Source organism: Chiloscyllium plagiosum, unplaced genomic scaffold (genome assembly GCF_037043375.1).
Source record: "Chiloscyllium plagiosum isolate Xiang-an unplaced genomic scaffold, Cpla_swu_hap1 HiC_scaffold_44, whole genome shotgun sequence".
Classification (NCBI taxonomy): domain Eukaryota; kingdom Metazoa; phylum Chordata; class Chondrichthyes; order Orectolobiformes; family Hemiscylliidae; genus Chiloscyllium; species Chiloscyllium plagiosum.
Genome location: NW_028270182.1, coordinates 14,084,660 through 14,100,128, shown reverse-complemented (window position 1 = coordinate 14,100,128; position 15,469 = coordinate 14,084,660). Strand labels below are relative to the sequence as shown.

The window sequence follows — 15,469 nt, the reverse complement described above, 5'->3', positions numbered from 1 at the left end:
GGGGAGGGCGAGAGAGAGAGATGGGGGGAGGGCGAGAGAGATGGGGAGGCGAGAGAGAGATGGGGGGAGGGCGAGAGAGAGATGGGGGGAGGGCGAGAGAGAGATGGGGGGAGGGCGAGAGAGAGATGGGGGGGAGGGCGAGAGAGAGATGGGGGGAGGGCGAGAGAGAGATGGGGGGAGGGCGAGAGAGAGATGGGGGGAGGGCGAGAGAGAGATGGGGGGAGGGCGAGAGAGAGATGGGGGGAGGGCGAGAGAGAGATGGGGGGAGGGCGAGAGAGAGATGGGGGGAGGGCGAGAGAGAGATGGGGGGAGGGCGAGAGAGAGATGGGGGGAGGGGCGAGAGAGAGATGGGGGGAGGGCGAGAGAGAGATGGGGGGAGGGCGAGAGAGAGATGGGGGGGAGGGCGAGAGAGAGATGGGGGGGAGGGCGAGAGAGAGATGGGGGGAGGGCGAGAGAGAGATGGGGGGAGGGCGAGAGAGAGATGGGGGGAGGGCGAGAGAGAGATGGGGGGAGGGCGAGAGAGAGATGGGGGGAGGGCGAGAGAGAGATGGGGGGAGGGCGAGGAGAGAGATGGGGGGAGGGCGAGAGAGAGATGGGGGGAGGGCGAGAGAGAGATGGGGGGAGGGCGAGAGAGAGATGGGGGGAGGGCGAGAGAGAGATGGGGGGAGGGCGAGAGGAGAGATGGGGGGAGGGCGAGGAGAGAGATGGGGGGAGGCGAGAGAGAGATGGGGGAGGGCGAGAGAGAGATGGGGGGAGGGCGAGAGAGAGATGGGGGAGGGCGAGAGAGAGATGGGGGGAGGGCGAGAGAGAGATGGGGGGAGGGCGAGAGAGAGATGGGGGGAGGGCGAGAGAGAGATGGGGGGAGGGCGAGAGAGAGATGGGGGGAGGGCGAGAGGCGAGATGGGGGGAGGGCGAGAGAGAGATGGGGGGAGGGCGAGAGGCGAGATGGGGGGGAGGGCGAGAGGGCGAGATGGGGGGAGGGCGAGGGCGAGATGGGGGGAGGGCGAGGGCGAGATGGGGGGAGGGCGAGGGCGAGATGGGGGGGAGGGCGAGGGCGAGATGGGGGGGAGGGCGAGGGCGAGATGGGGGAGGGCGAGGGCGAGATGGGGGGAGGGCGAGGGCGAGATGGGGGGAGGGCGAGGGCGAGATGGGGGGAGGGCGAGGGCGAGATGGGGGGAGGGCGAGGGCGAGATGGGGGGAGGGCGAGGGCGAGATGGGGGAGGGCGAGGCGAGATGGGGGGAGGGCGAGGGCGAGATGGGGGGAGGGCGAGGGCGAGATGGGGGGAGGGCGAGGGCGAGATGGGGGGAGGGCGAGGGCGAGATGGGGGGAGGGCGAGGGCGAGATGGGGGGAGGGCGAGGGCGAGATGGGGGGAGGGCGAGGGCGAGATGGGGGGAGGGCGAGGGCGAGATGGGGGGAGGGCGAGGGCGAGATGGGGGGAGGGCGAGGGCGAGATGGGGGGAGGGCGAGGGCGAGATGGGGGGAGGGCGAGGGCGAGATGGGGGAGGGCGAGGGCGAGATGGGGGGAGGGCGAGGGCGAGATGGGGGGAGGGCGAGGGCGAGATGGGGGGAGGGCGAGGGCGAGATGGGGGGAGGGCGAGGGCGAGATGGGGGGAGGGCGAGGGCGAGATGGGGGGAGGGCGAGGGCGAGATGGGGGGAGGGCGAGGGCGAGATGGGGGGGGAGGGCGAGGGCGAGATGGGGGGAGGGCGAGGGGCGAGATGGGGGGGAGGGCGAGGGCGAGATGGGGGGAGGGCGAGGGCGAGATGGGGGGAGGGCGAGGGCGAGATGGGGGGGAGGGCGAGGGCGAGATGGGGGGAGGGCGAGGGCGAGATGGGGGGGAGGGCGAGGGCGAGATGGGGGGAGGGCGAGGGCGAGATGGGGGGGAGGGCGAGGGCGAGATGGGGGGAGGGGCGAGGGCGAGATGGGGGGAGGGCGAGGGCGAGATGGGGGGAGGGCGAGGGCGAGATGGGGGGAGGGCGAGGGCGAGATGGGGGGAGGGCGAGGGCGAGATGGGGGGAGGGCGAGGGCGAGATGGGGGGAGGGCGAGGGCGAGATGGGGGGAGGGCGAGGGCGAGATGGGGGGAGGGCGAGGGCGAGATGGGGGGGAGGGCGAGGGCGAGATGGGGAGGCGGGCGAGAGGGGAGGGCGAGGCGAGATGGGGGGAGGGCGAGGGCGAGATGGGGGGAGGGCGAGGGCGAGATGGGGGGGAGGGCGAGGGCGAGATGGGGGGGAGGGCGAGGGCGAGATGGGGGGAGGGCGAGGGCGAGATGGGGGGAGGGCGAGGGCGAGATGGGGGGAGGGCGAGGGCGAGATGGGGGGAGGGCGAGGGCGAGATGGGGGGAGGGGCGAGGGCGAGATGGGGGGAGGGCGAGGGCGAGATGGGGGGAGGGCGAGGGCGAGATGGGGGGGAGGGCGAGGGCGAGATGGGGGGAGGGCGAGGGCGAGATGGGGGGAGGGCGAGGGCGAGATGGGGGGAGGGCGAGGGCGAGATGGGGGGAGGGCGAGGGCGAGATGGGGGGAGGGCGAGGGCGAGATGGGGGGAGGGCGAGGGCGAGATGGGGAGCGAGGCGAGAGGGCGAGGGCGAGATGGGGGGGAGGGCGAGGGCGAGATGGGGGGAGGGCGAGGGCGAGATGGGGGGAGGGCGAGGGCGAGATGGGGGGAGGGCGGAGGGCGAGATGGGGGGAGGGCGAGGGCGAGATGGGGGGAGGGCGAGGGCGAGATGGGGGGGAGGGCGAGGGCGAGATGGGGGGGAGGGCGAGGGCGAGATGGGGGGAGGGCGAGGGCGAGATGGGGGGAGGGCGAGGGCGAGATGGGGGGGAGGGCGAGGGCGAGATGGGGGGAGGGCGAGGGCGAGATGGGGGGAGGGCGAGGGCGAGATGGGGGGGAGGGCGAGGGCGAGATGGGGGGAGGGCGAGGGCGAGATGGGGGGAGGGCGAGGGCGAGATGGGGGGAGGGCGAGGGCGAGATGGGGGGAGGGCGAGGCGAGATGGGGGGAGGGCGAGGGCGAGATGGGGGGAGGCGAGGGAGAGATGGGGGGAGGGCGAGGGAGAGATGGGGGGGAGGGCGAGAGAGAGATGGGGGGAGGGCGAGAGAGAGATGGGGGGAGGGCGAGAGAGAGATGGGGGGAGGGCGAGAGAGAGATGGGGGGAGGGCGAGGAGAGAGATGGGGGGAGGGCGAGAGAGAGATGGGGGGGAGGGCGAGAGAGAGATGGGGGGAGGGCGAGAGAGAGATGGGGGGAGGGCGAGAGAGAGATGGGGGGAGGGCGAGAGAGAGATGGGGGGGAGGGCGAGAGAGAGATGGGGGGAGGGCGAGAGAGAGAGATGGGGGGAGGGCGAGAGAGAGATGGGGGAGAGGGCGAGAGAGAGATGGGGGGAGGGCGAGAGAGAGATGGGGGGAGGGCGAGAGAGAGATGGGGGGAGGGCGAGAGAGAGATGGGGGGAGGGCGAGAGAGAGATGGGGGGAGGGCGAGAGAGAGATGGGGGGGAGGGCGAGAGAGAGATGGGGGGAGGGCGAGAGAGAGATGGGGGGAGGGCGAGAGAGAGATGGGGGGAGGGCGAGAGAGAGATGGGGGAGGCGAGAGAGATGGGAGGCGAGAGAGAGATGGGGGGAGGGCGAGAGAGAGATGGGGGGAGGGCGAGAGAGAGATGGGGGGAGGGCGAGAGAGAGATGGGGGGAGGGCGAGAGAGAGATGGGGGGGGGCGAGAGAGAGAGAGATGGGGGGAGGGCGAGAGAGAGATGGGGGGAGGGCGAGAGAGAGATGGGGGGAGGGCGAGAGAGAGATGGGGGGGAGGGCGAGAGAGAGATGGGGGGAGGGCGAGAGAGAGATGGGGGGAGGGCGAGAGAGAGATGGGGGGAGGGCGAGAGAGAGATGGGGGGAGGGCGAGAGAGAGATGGGGGGAGGGCGAGAGAGAGATGGGGGGAGGGCGAGAGAGAGATGGGGGGAGGGCGAGAGAGAGATGGGGGGGAGGGCGAGAGAGAGATGGGGGGAGGGCGAGAGAGAGAGATGGGGGGGAGGGCGAGAGAGAGATGGGGGGAGGGCGAGAGAGAGATGGGGGGGAGGGCGAGAGAGAGATGGGGGGAGGGCGAGAGAGAGATGGGGGGAGGGCGAGAGAGAGATGGGGGGAGGGCGAGAGAGAGATGGGGGGAGGCGAGAGAGAGATGGGGGGAGGGCGAGAGAGAGATGGGGGGGAGGGCGAGAGAGAGATGGGGGGGAGGGCGAGAGAGAGATGGGGGGAGGGCGAGAGAGAGATGGGGGGAGGGCGAGAGAGAGATGGGGGGAGGGCGAGAGAGAGATGGGGGGAGGGCGAGAGAGAGATGGGGGGAGGGCGAGAGAGAGATGGGGGGAGGGCGAGAGAGAGATGGGGGTGAGGGCGAGAGAGAGATGGGGGGAGGGCGAGAGAGAGATGGGGGGAGGGCGAGAGAGAGATGGGGGGAGGGCGAGAGAGAGATGGGGGAGGCGAGAGAGATGGGGGGAGGGCGAGAGAGAGATGGGGGGAGGGCGAGAGAGAGATGGGGGGAGGGCGAGAGAGAGATGGGGGGAGGGCGAGAGAGAGATGGGGGGAGGGCGAGAGAGAGATGGGGGGAGGGCGAGAGAGAGATGGGGGGAGGGCGAGAGAGAGATGGGGGGAGGGCGAGAGAGAGATGGGGGGAGGGCGAGAGAGAGATGGGGGGAGGGCGAGAGAGAGATGGGGGGAGGGCGAGAGAGAGATGGGGGGAGGGCGAGAGAGAGATGGGGGGAGGGCGAGAGAGAGATGGGGGGAGGGCGAGAGAGAGATGGGGGGAGGGCGAGAGAGAGATGGGGGGAGGGCGAGAGAGAGATGGGGGGGAGGGCGAGAGAGAGATGGGGGGAGGGCGAGAGAGAGATGGGGGGAGGGCGAGAGAGAGATGGGGGGGAGGGCGAGAGAGAGATGGGGGGAGGGCGAGAGAGAGATGGGGGGAGGGCGAGAGAGAGATGGGGGGAGGGCGAGAGAGAGATGGGGGGAGGGCGAGAGAGATGGGGGGAGGGCGAGAGAGAGATGGGGGGAGGGCGAGAGAGAGATGGGGGGAGGGCGAGAGAGAGATGGGGGGAGGGCGAGAGAGAGATGGGGGGAGGGCGAGAGAGAGATGGGGGGAGGGCGAGAGAGAGATGGGGGGAGGGCGGAGAGAGAGATGGGGGGAGGGCGAGAGAGAGATGGGGGGGAGGGCGAGAGAGAGATGGGGGGAGGGCGAGAGAGAGAGAGATGGGGGGAGGGCGAGAGAGAGATGGGGGGAGGGCGAGAGAGAGATGGGGGGAGGGCGAGAGAGAGAGATGGGGGGAGGGCGAGAGAGAGAGATGGGGGGAGGGCGAGAGAGAGAGATGGGGGGAGGGCGAGAGAGAGAGATGGGGGGAGGGCGAGAGAGAGAGATGGGGGGAGGGCGAGAGAGAGAGATGGGGGAGGGCGAGAGAGAGAGATGGGGAGGGCGAGAGAGAGAGATGGGGAGGGCGAGAGAGAGAGATGGGGAGGGCGAGAGAGAGAGATGGGGAGGGCGAGAGAGAGAGAGATGGGAGGGCGAGAGAGAGAGATGGGAGGGCGAGAGAGAGAGATGGGGAGGGCGAGAGAGAGAGATGGGGAGGGCGAGAGAGAGAGATGGCGGAGGGCGAGAGAGAGAGAGATGGCGAGGGCGAGAGAGAGAGAGATGGCGGAGGGCGAGAGAGAGAGATGGCGAGGGCGAGAGAGAGATGGCGAGGGCGAGAGAGAGATGGCGAGGGCGAGAGAGAGAGATGGGGAGGGCGAGAGAGAGAGATGGGGGAGGGCGAGAGAGAGAGAGATGGGGAGGGCGAGAGAGAGATGGGGAGGGCGAGAGAGAGAGATGGCGAGGGCGAGAGAGAGATGGCGAGGGCGAGAGAGAGATGGGCGAGGGCGAGAGAGAGATGGGCGAGGGCGAGAGAGAGATGGGCGAGGGCGAGAGAGAGAGATGGGGAGGGCGAGAGAGAGAGATGGGGAGGGCGAGAGAGAGATGGGGAGGGCGAGAGAGAGATGGGGAGGGCGAGAGAGAGATGGGGAGGGCGAGAGAGAGATGGGGAGGGCGAGAGAGAGATGGGGAGGGCGAGAGAGAGATGGGGAGGGCGAGAGAGAGATGGGGAGGGCGAGAGAGAGATGGGGAGGGCGAGAGAGATGGGGAGGGCGAGAGAGAGATGGGGAGGGCGAGAGAGAGATGGGGAGGGCGAGAGAGAGATGGGGAGGGCGAGAGAGAGATGGGGAGGGCGAGAGAGAGATGGGGAGGGCGAGAGAGAGATGGGGAGGGCGAGAGAGAGATGGGGAGGGCGAGAGAGAGATGGGGAGGGCGAGAGAGAGATGGGGAGGGCGAGAGAGACGGGGAGGGCGAGAGAGACGGGGAGGGCGAGAGAGACGGGGAGAGAGAGAGAGACGGGGAGGGCGAGAGAGACGGGGAGGGCGAGAGAGAGATGGGGAGAGAGAGAGATGGAGAGAGAGAGAGAGATGGGGAGAGATAGAGATGGGGAGAGAGAGAGAGAGAGAGATGGGGCGAGAGAGAGAGATGGGGAGAGAGAGAGATGGAGAGAGAGAGAGATGGGGAGAGAGAGAGAGAGAGATGGGGCGAGAGAGAGAGATGGGGAGAGAGAGAGAGATGGGGAGAGAGAGAGAGATGGGGAGAGAGAGAGAGATGGGGGAGAGAGAGAGAGATGGGGAGAGAGAGAGAGATGGGGAGAGAGAGAGAGATGGGGAGAGAGAGAGAGATGGGGAGAGAGAGAGAGATGGGGAGAGAGAGAGAGATGGGGAGAGAGAGAGAGATGGGGAGAGAGAGAGAGATGGGGAGAGAGAGAGAGATGGGGAGAGAGAGAGAGATGGGGAGAGAGAGAGATGGGGAGAGAGAGAGAGATGGGGAGAGAGAGAGAGATGGGGAGAGAGAGAGAGATGGGAGAGAGAGAGAGATGGGGAGAGAGAGAGAGATGGGGAGAGAGAGAGATGGGGAGAGAGAGAGAGATGGGGAGAGAGAGAGAGATGGGAGAGAGAGAGAGATGGGGAGAGAGAGAGAGAGATGGGGAGAGAGAGAGAGATGGGGAGAGAGAGAGAGATGAAGAGAGAGAGAGAGAGAGAGAGAGATGAAGAGAGAGATGAAGAGAGAGAGATGAAGAGAGAGAGATGAAGAGAGAGAGATGAAGAGAGAGAGATGAAGAGAGAGAGATGAAGAGAGAGAGATGAAGAGAGAGAGATGAAGAGAGAGAGATGAAGAGAGAGAGATGAAGAGAGAGAGATGAAGAGAGAGAGATGAAGAGAGAGAGAGAGAGATGGAGAGGCTGCAAGAGACAGAGACACACGGGAGCGGGTGGAGGCTGGAGAGAGAGAAAGAGACCAGCCATCACTGACTTGATAGAGGCATGCAAGTTTTGATAGGCATAGATAGAGTGGACAGCCTTTTCCCAGGGCGACAATATCTACCACAAGGGGACATGATTGTAAGGTGATCGGAGGACGGTTTAGGGGAGATGTCAGAGGTAGGTTCTTTCTTCAGAGAGTGGTGAGTGTGTGGAACACACTGCCAGCCGTGGGAGTAGAGTCAGAGACATCAAGAACATTTAAACGATTCTTGGATATGTATGTGGAAGATAGTGCAATGTAGGTTAGTCTGATCTTCAAGTGGGATAAAAGGCCGGCACAGCATCGAGGGCCGAAGGGCCTGTACCGTCAATCGGACCAGGTTTAAAGATCAGAAAGTGGAATCATTTGGCTGCTTTGCTGTGACATTACGCCTTGATGATGATATTCTGTCTCTCTTATCAACCTTGGTCACCTGATGCTTTCTTATAACACTAGTACGCTTTCGGCCAATGCTGAGACAGAGAGTCACTGTACCTCATCAGCTTCATGTCCAGGGGCTGGAACTGCGAGGGAGGCTGCTTGCTGTGCTGGTGGACGTAGGTGATGTGCTGGGCCAGCCTAGAGGTGGGAGAGACACAGAGCGGGTTACTCACACACACAGATAGAAACATGATACACTGGAGCGACACGGCGAGAGAAGTGAGACTGAGGCAGTCCCACCGTCCAGGCCAGGCTGCGCCCCACCCTGAGGAAACGGCCTCGCTGTCAATGGGTAAATCGCACAGTGGCAAGCACCCAATTGCTTTCACCAACTCGACACCACCCCCACCCCCACATCTCGTTTGAAACAAACCAACACAGAGCTGTCGAGACGTACAGCCTGGAAATACCCTTCAGCCCAACGTGTCCATGCTGACCAGATAACCAGCCTACCTTTCAGAGTTCATAAGGAGATTAGCGACCTCTTAAAACAAGTTTGTAATCCGCAGATTACTCCCAGTGGGGGGGGGGGGGGGGGGGGGGAGAGAGATCGGATGTGCCAGTGGTGCTGGAGAAAGGGCTTTGGGATGGAGATGGAGTAGCTCAGTCTGAAAAGAGCCAGAACCGTCAGAGTGGAGAGGAAGCCAGGTGGTTTCAAAACAGCGTGACCCAAGGCCAACAAAGGATTAGGGGACGCAAATCCAATTACAGTAAAAACAAAGGAAAACTGGTACAGAATCACTACAGTGTGGACGCAGGCCATTCAGTCTATCCAGTCACACCGAATCCCAGAGCTTAAAAATGTGTTGCTGGAAAAGCGCAACAGGTCAGGCAGCATCCAAGGAGCAGGAGAATCGACGTTTCGGGCATGAGCCCTTCTTCAGGAATAAGGAAGGTGTGCCAAGCAGGCTAAGATAAAAGGTAGGGAGGAGGGACTTGGGGGAGGGGCGTTGGGAATGCAATAGGTGCAAGGAGGTTCAGGTGAGGTTGATAGGCCAGAGAGGGGGTGGGGGCGGAGAGATCGGGAAGAAGATTGCAGGTCAAGAAGGCGGTGCTGAGTCCGAGGGTTGGGACTGAGAAAAGGTGGGGGGAGGGGAAATGAGGAAGCTGGAGAAATCTGTATTCATCCCTTGTGGTTGGAGGGTTCCTAAGTGGAAGATGAGTCGCTCTTCCTCCAGGCGTCGTGTTGCCATGGTCTGGCGATGGAGGAGGCCAAGGACCTGCATATCCTTGGCGGAGTGGGAGGGGGAATTAAAGTGTTCAGCCACGGGGCGGTTGGGTTGGTTGGTGCGGGTGTCCCAGAGGTGTTCTCTGAAACATTCCGCAAGTAGGCGGCTTACCTCCCCAATGTAGAGGAGGCCACATCGGGTGCAGCGGATGCAGTAAATGATGTGTGTGTAGGTACAGGGAAATTTCTGATGGATATTGAAGGATCCCTTGGGGCCTTGGAGGGAAGTGAGGGGGGAAGTGTGGGCGCGGGTTTTGCACTTTTTGCAGTTGCAGGGGAAGGTGCCGGGAGTGGAGGTTGGATTGGTGGGGGGTGTGGATCTGACAAGGGAGTCGCGGAGGGAGTGGTCTTTCCGGAACGCTGATAGGGGAGGGGAGGGAAATATATCCTTGGTGGTGGGGTCCGTTTGGAGGTGGTGGAAATGACGAAGGATGATCTGATGTATCTGGAGGTTGGTGGGGTGGTAGGTGAGGGCTAGTGGGGTTCTGTCCTGGTGGTGATTGGAGGGGCGGGGTTGAAGGGCGGAGGAGCAGGAAGTGGAGGAGATGCGGTGGAGAGCATCGTCAACCACGTCTGAGGGGAAATTACGGTCTTTGAAGGAGGCCACCTGGGTTGTTCGGTATTGGTACTGGTCCTCCTGGGAGCAGATGCGGCGAAGGCAACGGAATTGGGAATATGGGCTGGCGTTTTTACAGGGGGCAGGGTGGGAGGAGGTGTAATCTGGGTAGCTGTGGGAGTCAGTCGGTTTATAGTATACGTCCGTGTTGAGTTGGTCGTCCGTGATAGAGATGGAGGTGTCTCGGAAGGGGAGGGAGGAGTCTGAGACGGTCCAGGTAAATTTGAGGTCGGGGTGGAAGGTGTTAGTAAAGTGGATGAACTGTTCAGCCTCCTTGTGGGAGCATGAGGTAGCGCCGATACAGTCATCAATGTAACGGAGGAAAAGGTGGGGGGTGGTGCCAGTGTAGCTGCGGAAGATGGACTGTTCCACATATCCGACGAAGAGGCAGGCATAGCTGGGGCCCATGCGGGTGCCCAGGGCTACTCCTTTGGTTTGGAGGAAGTGGGAGGATTAGAAAGAGAAGTTGTTCAGGGTGAGGATCAGTTCAGTCAGTCGAAGGAGGATGTCAGTGGAAGGGTACTGGTTGGTACGGCGGGAAAGGAAGAAGCAGAGGGCTTTGAGGCCTTCATGATGGGGGATGGAGGTGTACAGGGACTGGATGTCCATGGTGAAGATAAGGCGTTGGGGGCCGGGGAAGCGAAAATCATGGAGGAGGTGGAGGGCATGGGTGGTGTCCCGAACGTCGGTGTGGAGTTCCTGGACTAAGGGGGACAGGACCGTGTCAAGGTATGCAGAAATGAGTTCGATGGGGCAGGAGCAGGCTGAGACAATGGGTCGGCCGGGGCAGTCAGGTTTGTGGATTTTGGGCAGGAGGTAGAAACGGGCGGTGAGGGGTTGTGGGACTATGAGTTTGGAGGCGGTGGATGGGAGATCCCCTGAGGTGATGAGGTTATGGATGGTCTGGGAGATGATGGTTTGGTGGTGTGAGGTGGGGTCATGGTCAAGGGGGCAGTAGGAGGAGGTGTCCGCGAGCTGAAAGGATTAGGGGACGCAAATCCAATTACAGTAAAAACAAAGGAAAACTGGTACAGAATCACTACAGTGTGGACGCAGGCCATTCGGTCTATCCAGTCACACTGAATCTCAGACCCACCCACCTAGCTGAGATCTGTAACCCTGCATTTTCCAATGGTTAACCCACCTAGCCTGCACACCCCTGGACACAATGGATAATTTAGAACGGCCAATCCACCCTAACCTTTGGACTGTGGGAGGAAACTGGAGCACCCGGAGGAAACCCATGCGGACACAGCGGAGAAAATGCGAACTGCAGACGGACAATCGCCCCGAGACGGGAAGCAAAGCTGGATACGCTGGGGTTACCGGGGCAGGATAGGGGGATGGGGAATGGGTCTGGGCTGGACGCTCTTCTGGGGGCACTCGATGGGCTGATTGGCCTGCGCACACATTTGAGGGGGTGCAGAAAAGATGGAATTACGAAGAATAATTCCTGAGTTTGGCTTTGGGGCGAGATCGGAGAATTCTGGAATATCCCCAGAGAGGAGAAATTGAACACGGATGTATCGCAAGTGTCAATTCAGAGCAGCTAAAATGGTTATCTATCTGCAGTAGGGGCTAGGAGCAGGGGGTATTGATTGAAGGTGAACAGCACTAACTACTGCATGGATAAACTTCCTTCCTCTGTTCCTGCCAGACCCACCCTACCCCCGCCCCCAACAATGGCAGTGCCAACAAGCACCACGCTATCCCCACGATCGCCGCCCCTCAGTGACCACCCTCTGCCTTCCTGGTGTCAGCTGTGCCCCATTAGCCCGCACCCGCCCAAACCGGTCGCACCTCAGATCGTTGTCTCGGTCCGGCTTGTCCTGAATGAGCCACAGCAGGTCGAATCTGGACAGCAGCGCCGCTGGCAGCTGGATGTTCTGCTCCACCGTCTTCTTGGGATTGTAGCGGCCGTAGGCGGGGTTAGCTGCCGCCAGGATGGAGCAGCGGGCGTTCAGCGTGGTCATGATGCCAGCCTGTGAAGGAAGCACACGGTCTCACAACAGGGGTGGTGTCTCGTCCCCGGCACTGCCCCGGAGACGGGACAGGATGGAGGAGGGGGCTCACATCGAACCAGGTAACGAGAGGCTGGAATGGGGCACTGGTAACCTCAGAGTGTTGGGGGGGGGGGGGGGGAGCGGGGATCAGTTTGGGAACAAACAACTTTGCACCGAATCTTTCGGGTTTCACTCTCAAGCCAGGGCTAACTGGGAAAGAGACACGGCAAAATCAGGAATGGGAGCATAACATATCCTGAAAAGGCACAGATAGAGTCATAGAGGTGTATAGCACGGAAACAGACCCTTCGGTCCAACTCGTCCATGCTGACCAAATACTCTAACCTTCAGATTAGTTTCACAGGTCAGCGCAACATCGAGGGCCGAAGGGCCTGCACTGTGCTGTAATGTTCTAACCTAATCCAGTCCTCTTTGCCTGTATCCCTTTAAACCCTTCCCATTCATACACCCATCCAGATGGCTTTTAAATGCTGTAATTGTACCAGCCTCCACCACTTGCTCTGGCAGCTCATTCCATACACGCACCACCCCACTGGGAAGTGGAGTGGCTGCAGCTGAGATAAAATAAAGGCAGGGTAACATCGAGTCAACCATCAGCAATTTTCCAGGGCCAGAGACGAAAGATGCTGACAGATTAATCACAAAACTAAGTGCAGTGTTCAGACCATCTAATAACGAAAAGGAGGGAGGATATGCTAAATCTGTATCGACGTTAAACGGTTGTACCCAAAACGTTGACTTCTCTGCTTCCTGATGCTGCCTGGCTTGCTGTGTTCCTCAACGCCCTACTTGTGTACTCTGGTTTCCAAATTTGGTCTCTAAATCTGTAACAAACCGCAGCAAGGCTACATTTTGCAGCCAGTTCTGGTTGGCATGTTAGATAAAGGATAGAGAGACACTGAAGTGGGGGGGGGGGGGGCAACTCCGAAGGACAATACTAGGGTACAGAATCAGGAGGAACAGAACAGAAAGAAAAAGGTCGAGGAGTCTGAAAAGTGGCAAAAGCTCTGGTGGAGTAAATCAGTGGCCAATATAGGGTTGCCCAGGACTTGCGAGTGGTAACACGTAACGTTGTGGTCCAGCTGAACAAACTCCCCCCTTTCCCACCCCGATCCTCGGCCCCACTGCAAACGCCACTCACCTTAGCGATGGAGATGGTCTGCTGCTCCATCACCTCGTGAATGGCAGTGCGGTCGGAGTCCATCATCTTGTCAAACTCGTCGATGCAGCAAATGCCTTGGTCGGCCAGCACCAGAGCTCCGCCCTCCAGGATCATCTCCCCGGTAACAGGGTCCTTCATCACCGCAGCCGTCAGACCCACGCCCGAAGACCCGCGGCCTGTGGTGTACTGACCTGGGGACACACGGAGGTCAAGGTCAAGTCAGCACAGATCCTATCAGCAACACTCTTACTGCCACTGGAACGCTTATTCCGAAAACAAAATGAGGCGTGGCTCAGCAGGCCGTTATTGGCCACCCCTAGGGCAAGGGGGCCTGTTTTCGACTTATTTGGCAAGTTACAGGGAGTGGTACTCAGCTCCCCTCCATCCTGTATTCCTACATCCTTCACCACCCCATTCCCGTTTGGCTGACACCGTGCCCACTTCCCGTTCTCAGTTCTGCAGCCTCTCGCCCTCTCTCCTCACCACCATGCTCCGCCATCAGAGCTACACAGGGACAGCAGGTACTGGCACAATTCCCTCTCCCCTCCCCTCATCAGATTTGTGAACACATGTCTCCCTTATGTTAGAGCTGACCCTTCTCTGTAGCCGTAACACCATATTCAATACTCGGCTCTCATGTAGGACTTACCTGGACTGCACACAAAAACAATACTTTTCACACTATCTCGGTGCAGGTGACAATATTAAATCAAATCAACTGAGTGACTTGTTGGTCGAAAAGTGTGGAGCTGGAAAAGCACAGCAGGTCAGGCAGCATCCAAGGAGCAGGAGACATTCCTGACAAAGGGGCCGAGATGTCGACTCTCCTGGTCCTCGGATGCTGCCTGACCTGCTGTGCTTTTCCAGCACCACACTTATCGACTCTCGATCGCCAGCACCTGCAGTCCTCGCTTTCTCCCGAGTGACTTGCTCGGCCATTCCAGAGGCCTGTCAAGAGTCAACTACCTCGCTGCGGGTCTGGAGTCACGTGGAGAGAGGACGGGGGTAAAGACGGTTGATTTCCTTCCCTTAAAGACATTCATGACCCAGATGATTTGTCTAGCTATCACCATTGTTAACAGCTAACCCGAGAATGCAACTTTAAAGAAAAGGGTTTTGTGATTTACACATGAAAGTGAAACTATCACTGTATTCTAACAGATGAAAGGCTTAACAGACAATCAAATTTTCAATATATAATTTCAGTTACATTACTGTAAAGTTTTGCTATAAATTCTGTGTGTTAGGATGGAGCCCTCCACTATCACCTGCTGAAGCAGCAGCACTCTGAAAGCTAGTGTGCTTCCAATTTACCCTGTTGGACTATAAACTGGTGTGGTGTGATTTTTAACTTTGTATGACCCAGATGGGTAGTTTAAATTTCTGATTCAGATCTCTAGTTCTGTTTTAATTTGTTTTTTTCCCATAATGACAGCCGATGATGGTTACCATGGTCACTGCCAACAGGGGTTACCTTTACATTCCACATTTGTTAACCAACTTTAAATCTCACCATGATGGGGTTTGAACCTGCGCTCCCACAGCATGAGTCGGGACATTGAGACTCGAGGTCTAGTGACATTACTGCTAAGCCAACCTCATTCCTAAATAAGACCGTAAAAAATAGGAATAGGGGGTGCCTCCAGACTACTGTGCAATTCAACAGGATCTCCGATATCCCCCCTTCCCATTAACCCTCCACTCCCTTATCGATGAAGAATCTATCAACATACACAAGGACTCTGCCCCCACAGCTCTCTGTGGCAAGGAGTTCCAAAGGCAGCCAACGCTCTGAGGGAAGAAATTCCTCCTCATCTCAGTCTTAACTTGGCACCCCTTTATTCAGAGACTATACCCTCTGATCACAAACCCTTGCTTGAGGGGGAACAACATCTCAACATTTACCCTGTCAAACCCCGAAACAATACTTCTCACACTACCTCAATGCACCGGACAATAATAAATCAAATCAACTAAGTGACCTGCTGGTCGAAAAGTGCTGCAAAAACACAGGTTGCATCTGAGGAGGAGACATTCCTGACAAAGGGGCTGATTGCCGAAACATCTATTCTCCTGCTCCTCGGACACTCATAAGATGATCCCTCTTTACTAGGGATCACCGGAGTCAAGCTTCTCTGAACCTCCTGCAACGAAATAAGGCGACCAAAACTGCTCCAGATGTGAATATCGTGCCCGTGCTTAAAATATGCCAACAGTGGGGTGCTAAGAGATGAGGAGATACTGCCAGTCAGTGCTCCTTGATGTGGAGCAGTGCCCACAAGCTACAGACTCTGGCAACCTGTTCGAGGGGAAAAGAGCTACAGGAAAAGGCGCAAGGTCAGAATTGCTTCACGTGGACGGACTGAAGAAAAAGGTTTCATGCACGTAAATAACCAAATTTTCACAAATCTGTTTTGGACACAGCAAAAGAGCCTGGAGAAATGATTAGATTAGATTCCCTACAGTGTGGAAACAGGCCCTTCGGCCCAACCAATCCACACCGACCCTCCGAAGAGTAACCCACCCAGACCCATTTCCCTCTGACTAATGCACCTAACGCTACGGGAAACTTAGCATGGCCAATCCACCTGACCTGCACATCTTTGGACTGTGGGAAGAAACCGATGCAGACACGGGGAGAATGTGCAAACTCCCCAC

At 59.9% G+C, this 15,469-nt stretch overlaps 1 protein-coding gene across 1 annotated transcript in view; it reads right to left on the bottom strand.

The window, feature by feature from the left end:
• Positions 1–15,469, bottom strand: part of mcm7 (minichromosome maintenance complex component 7) — a 37,141-nt gene that overhangs the window by 4,418 nt on the left and 17,254 nt on the right. The window contains exons 11-13 of the mRNA XM_087982861.1: positions 12,791–13,002; positions 11,426–11,607; positions 7,836–7,919 (exon numbers count right to left, since the gene is read on the bottom strand). Of these exons, the coding sequence (XP_087838987.1) occupies positions 7,836–7,919; positions 11,426–11,607; positions 12,791–13,002 (478 nt within the window). The remainder of the gene's footprint in view (positions 1–7,835; positions 7,920–11,425; positions 11,608–12,790; positions 13,003–15,469) is intronic.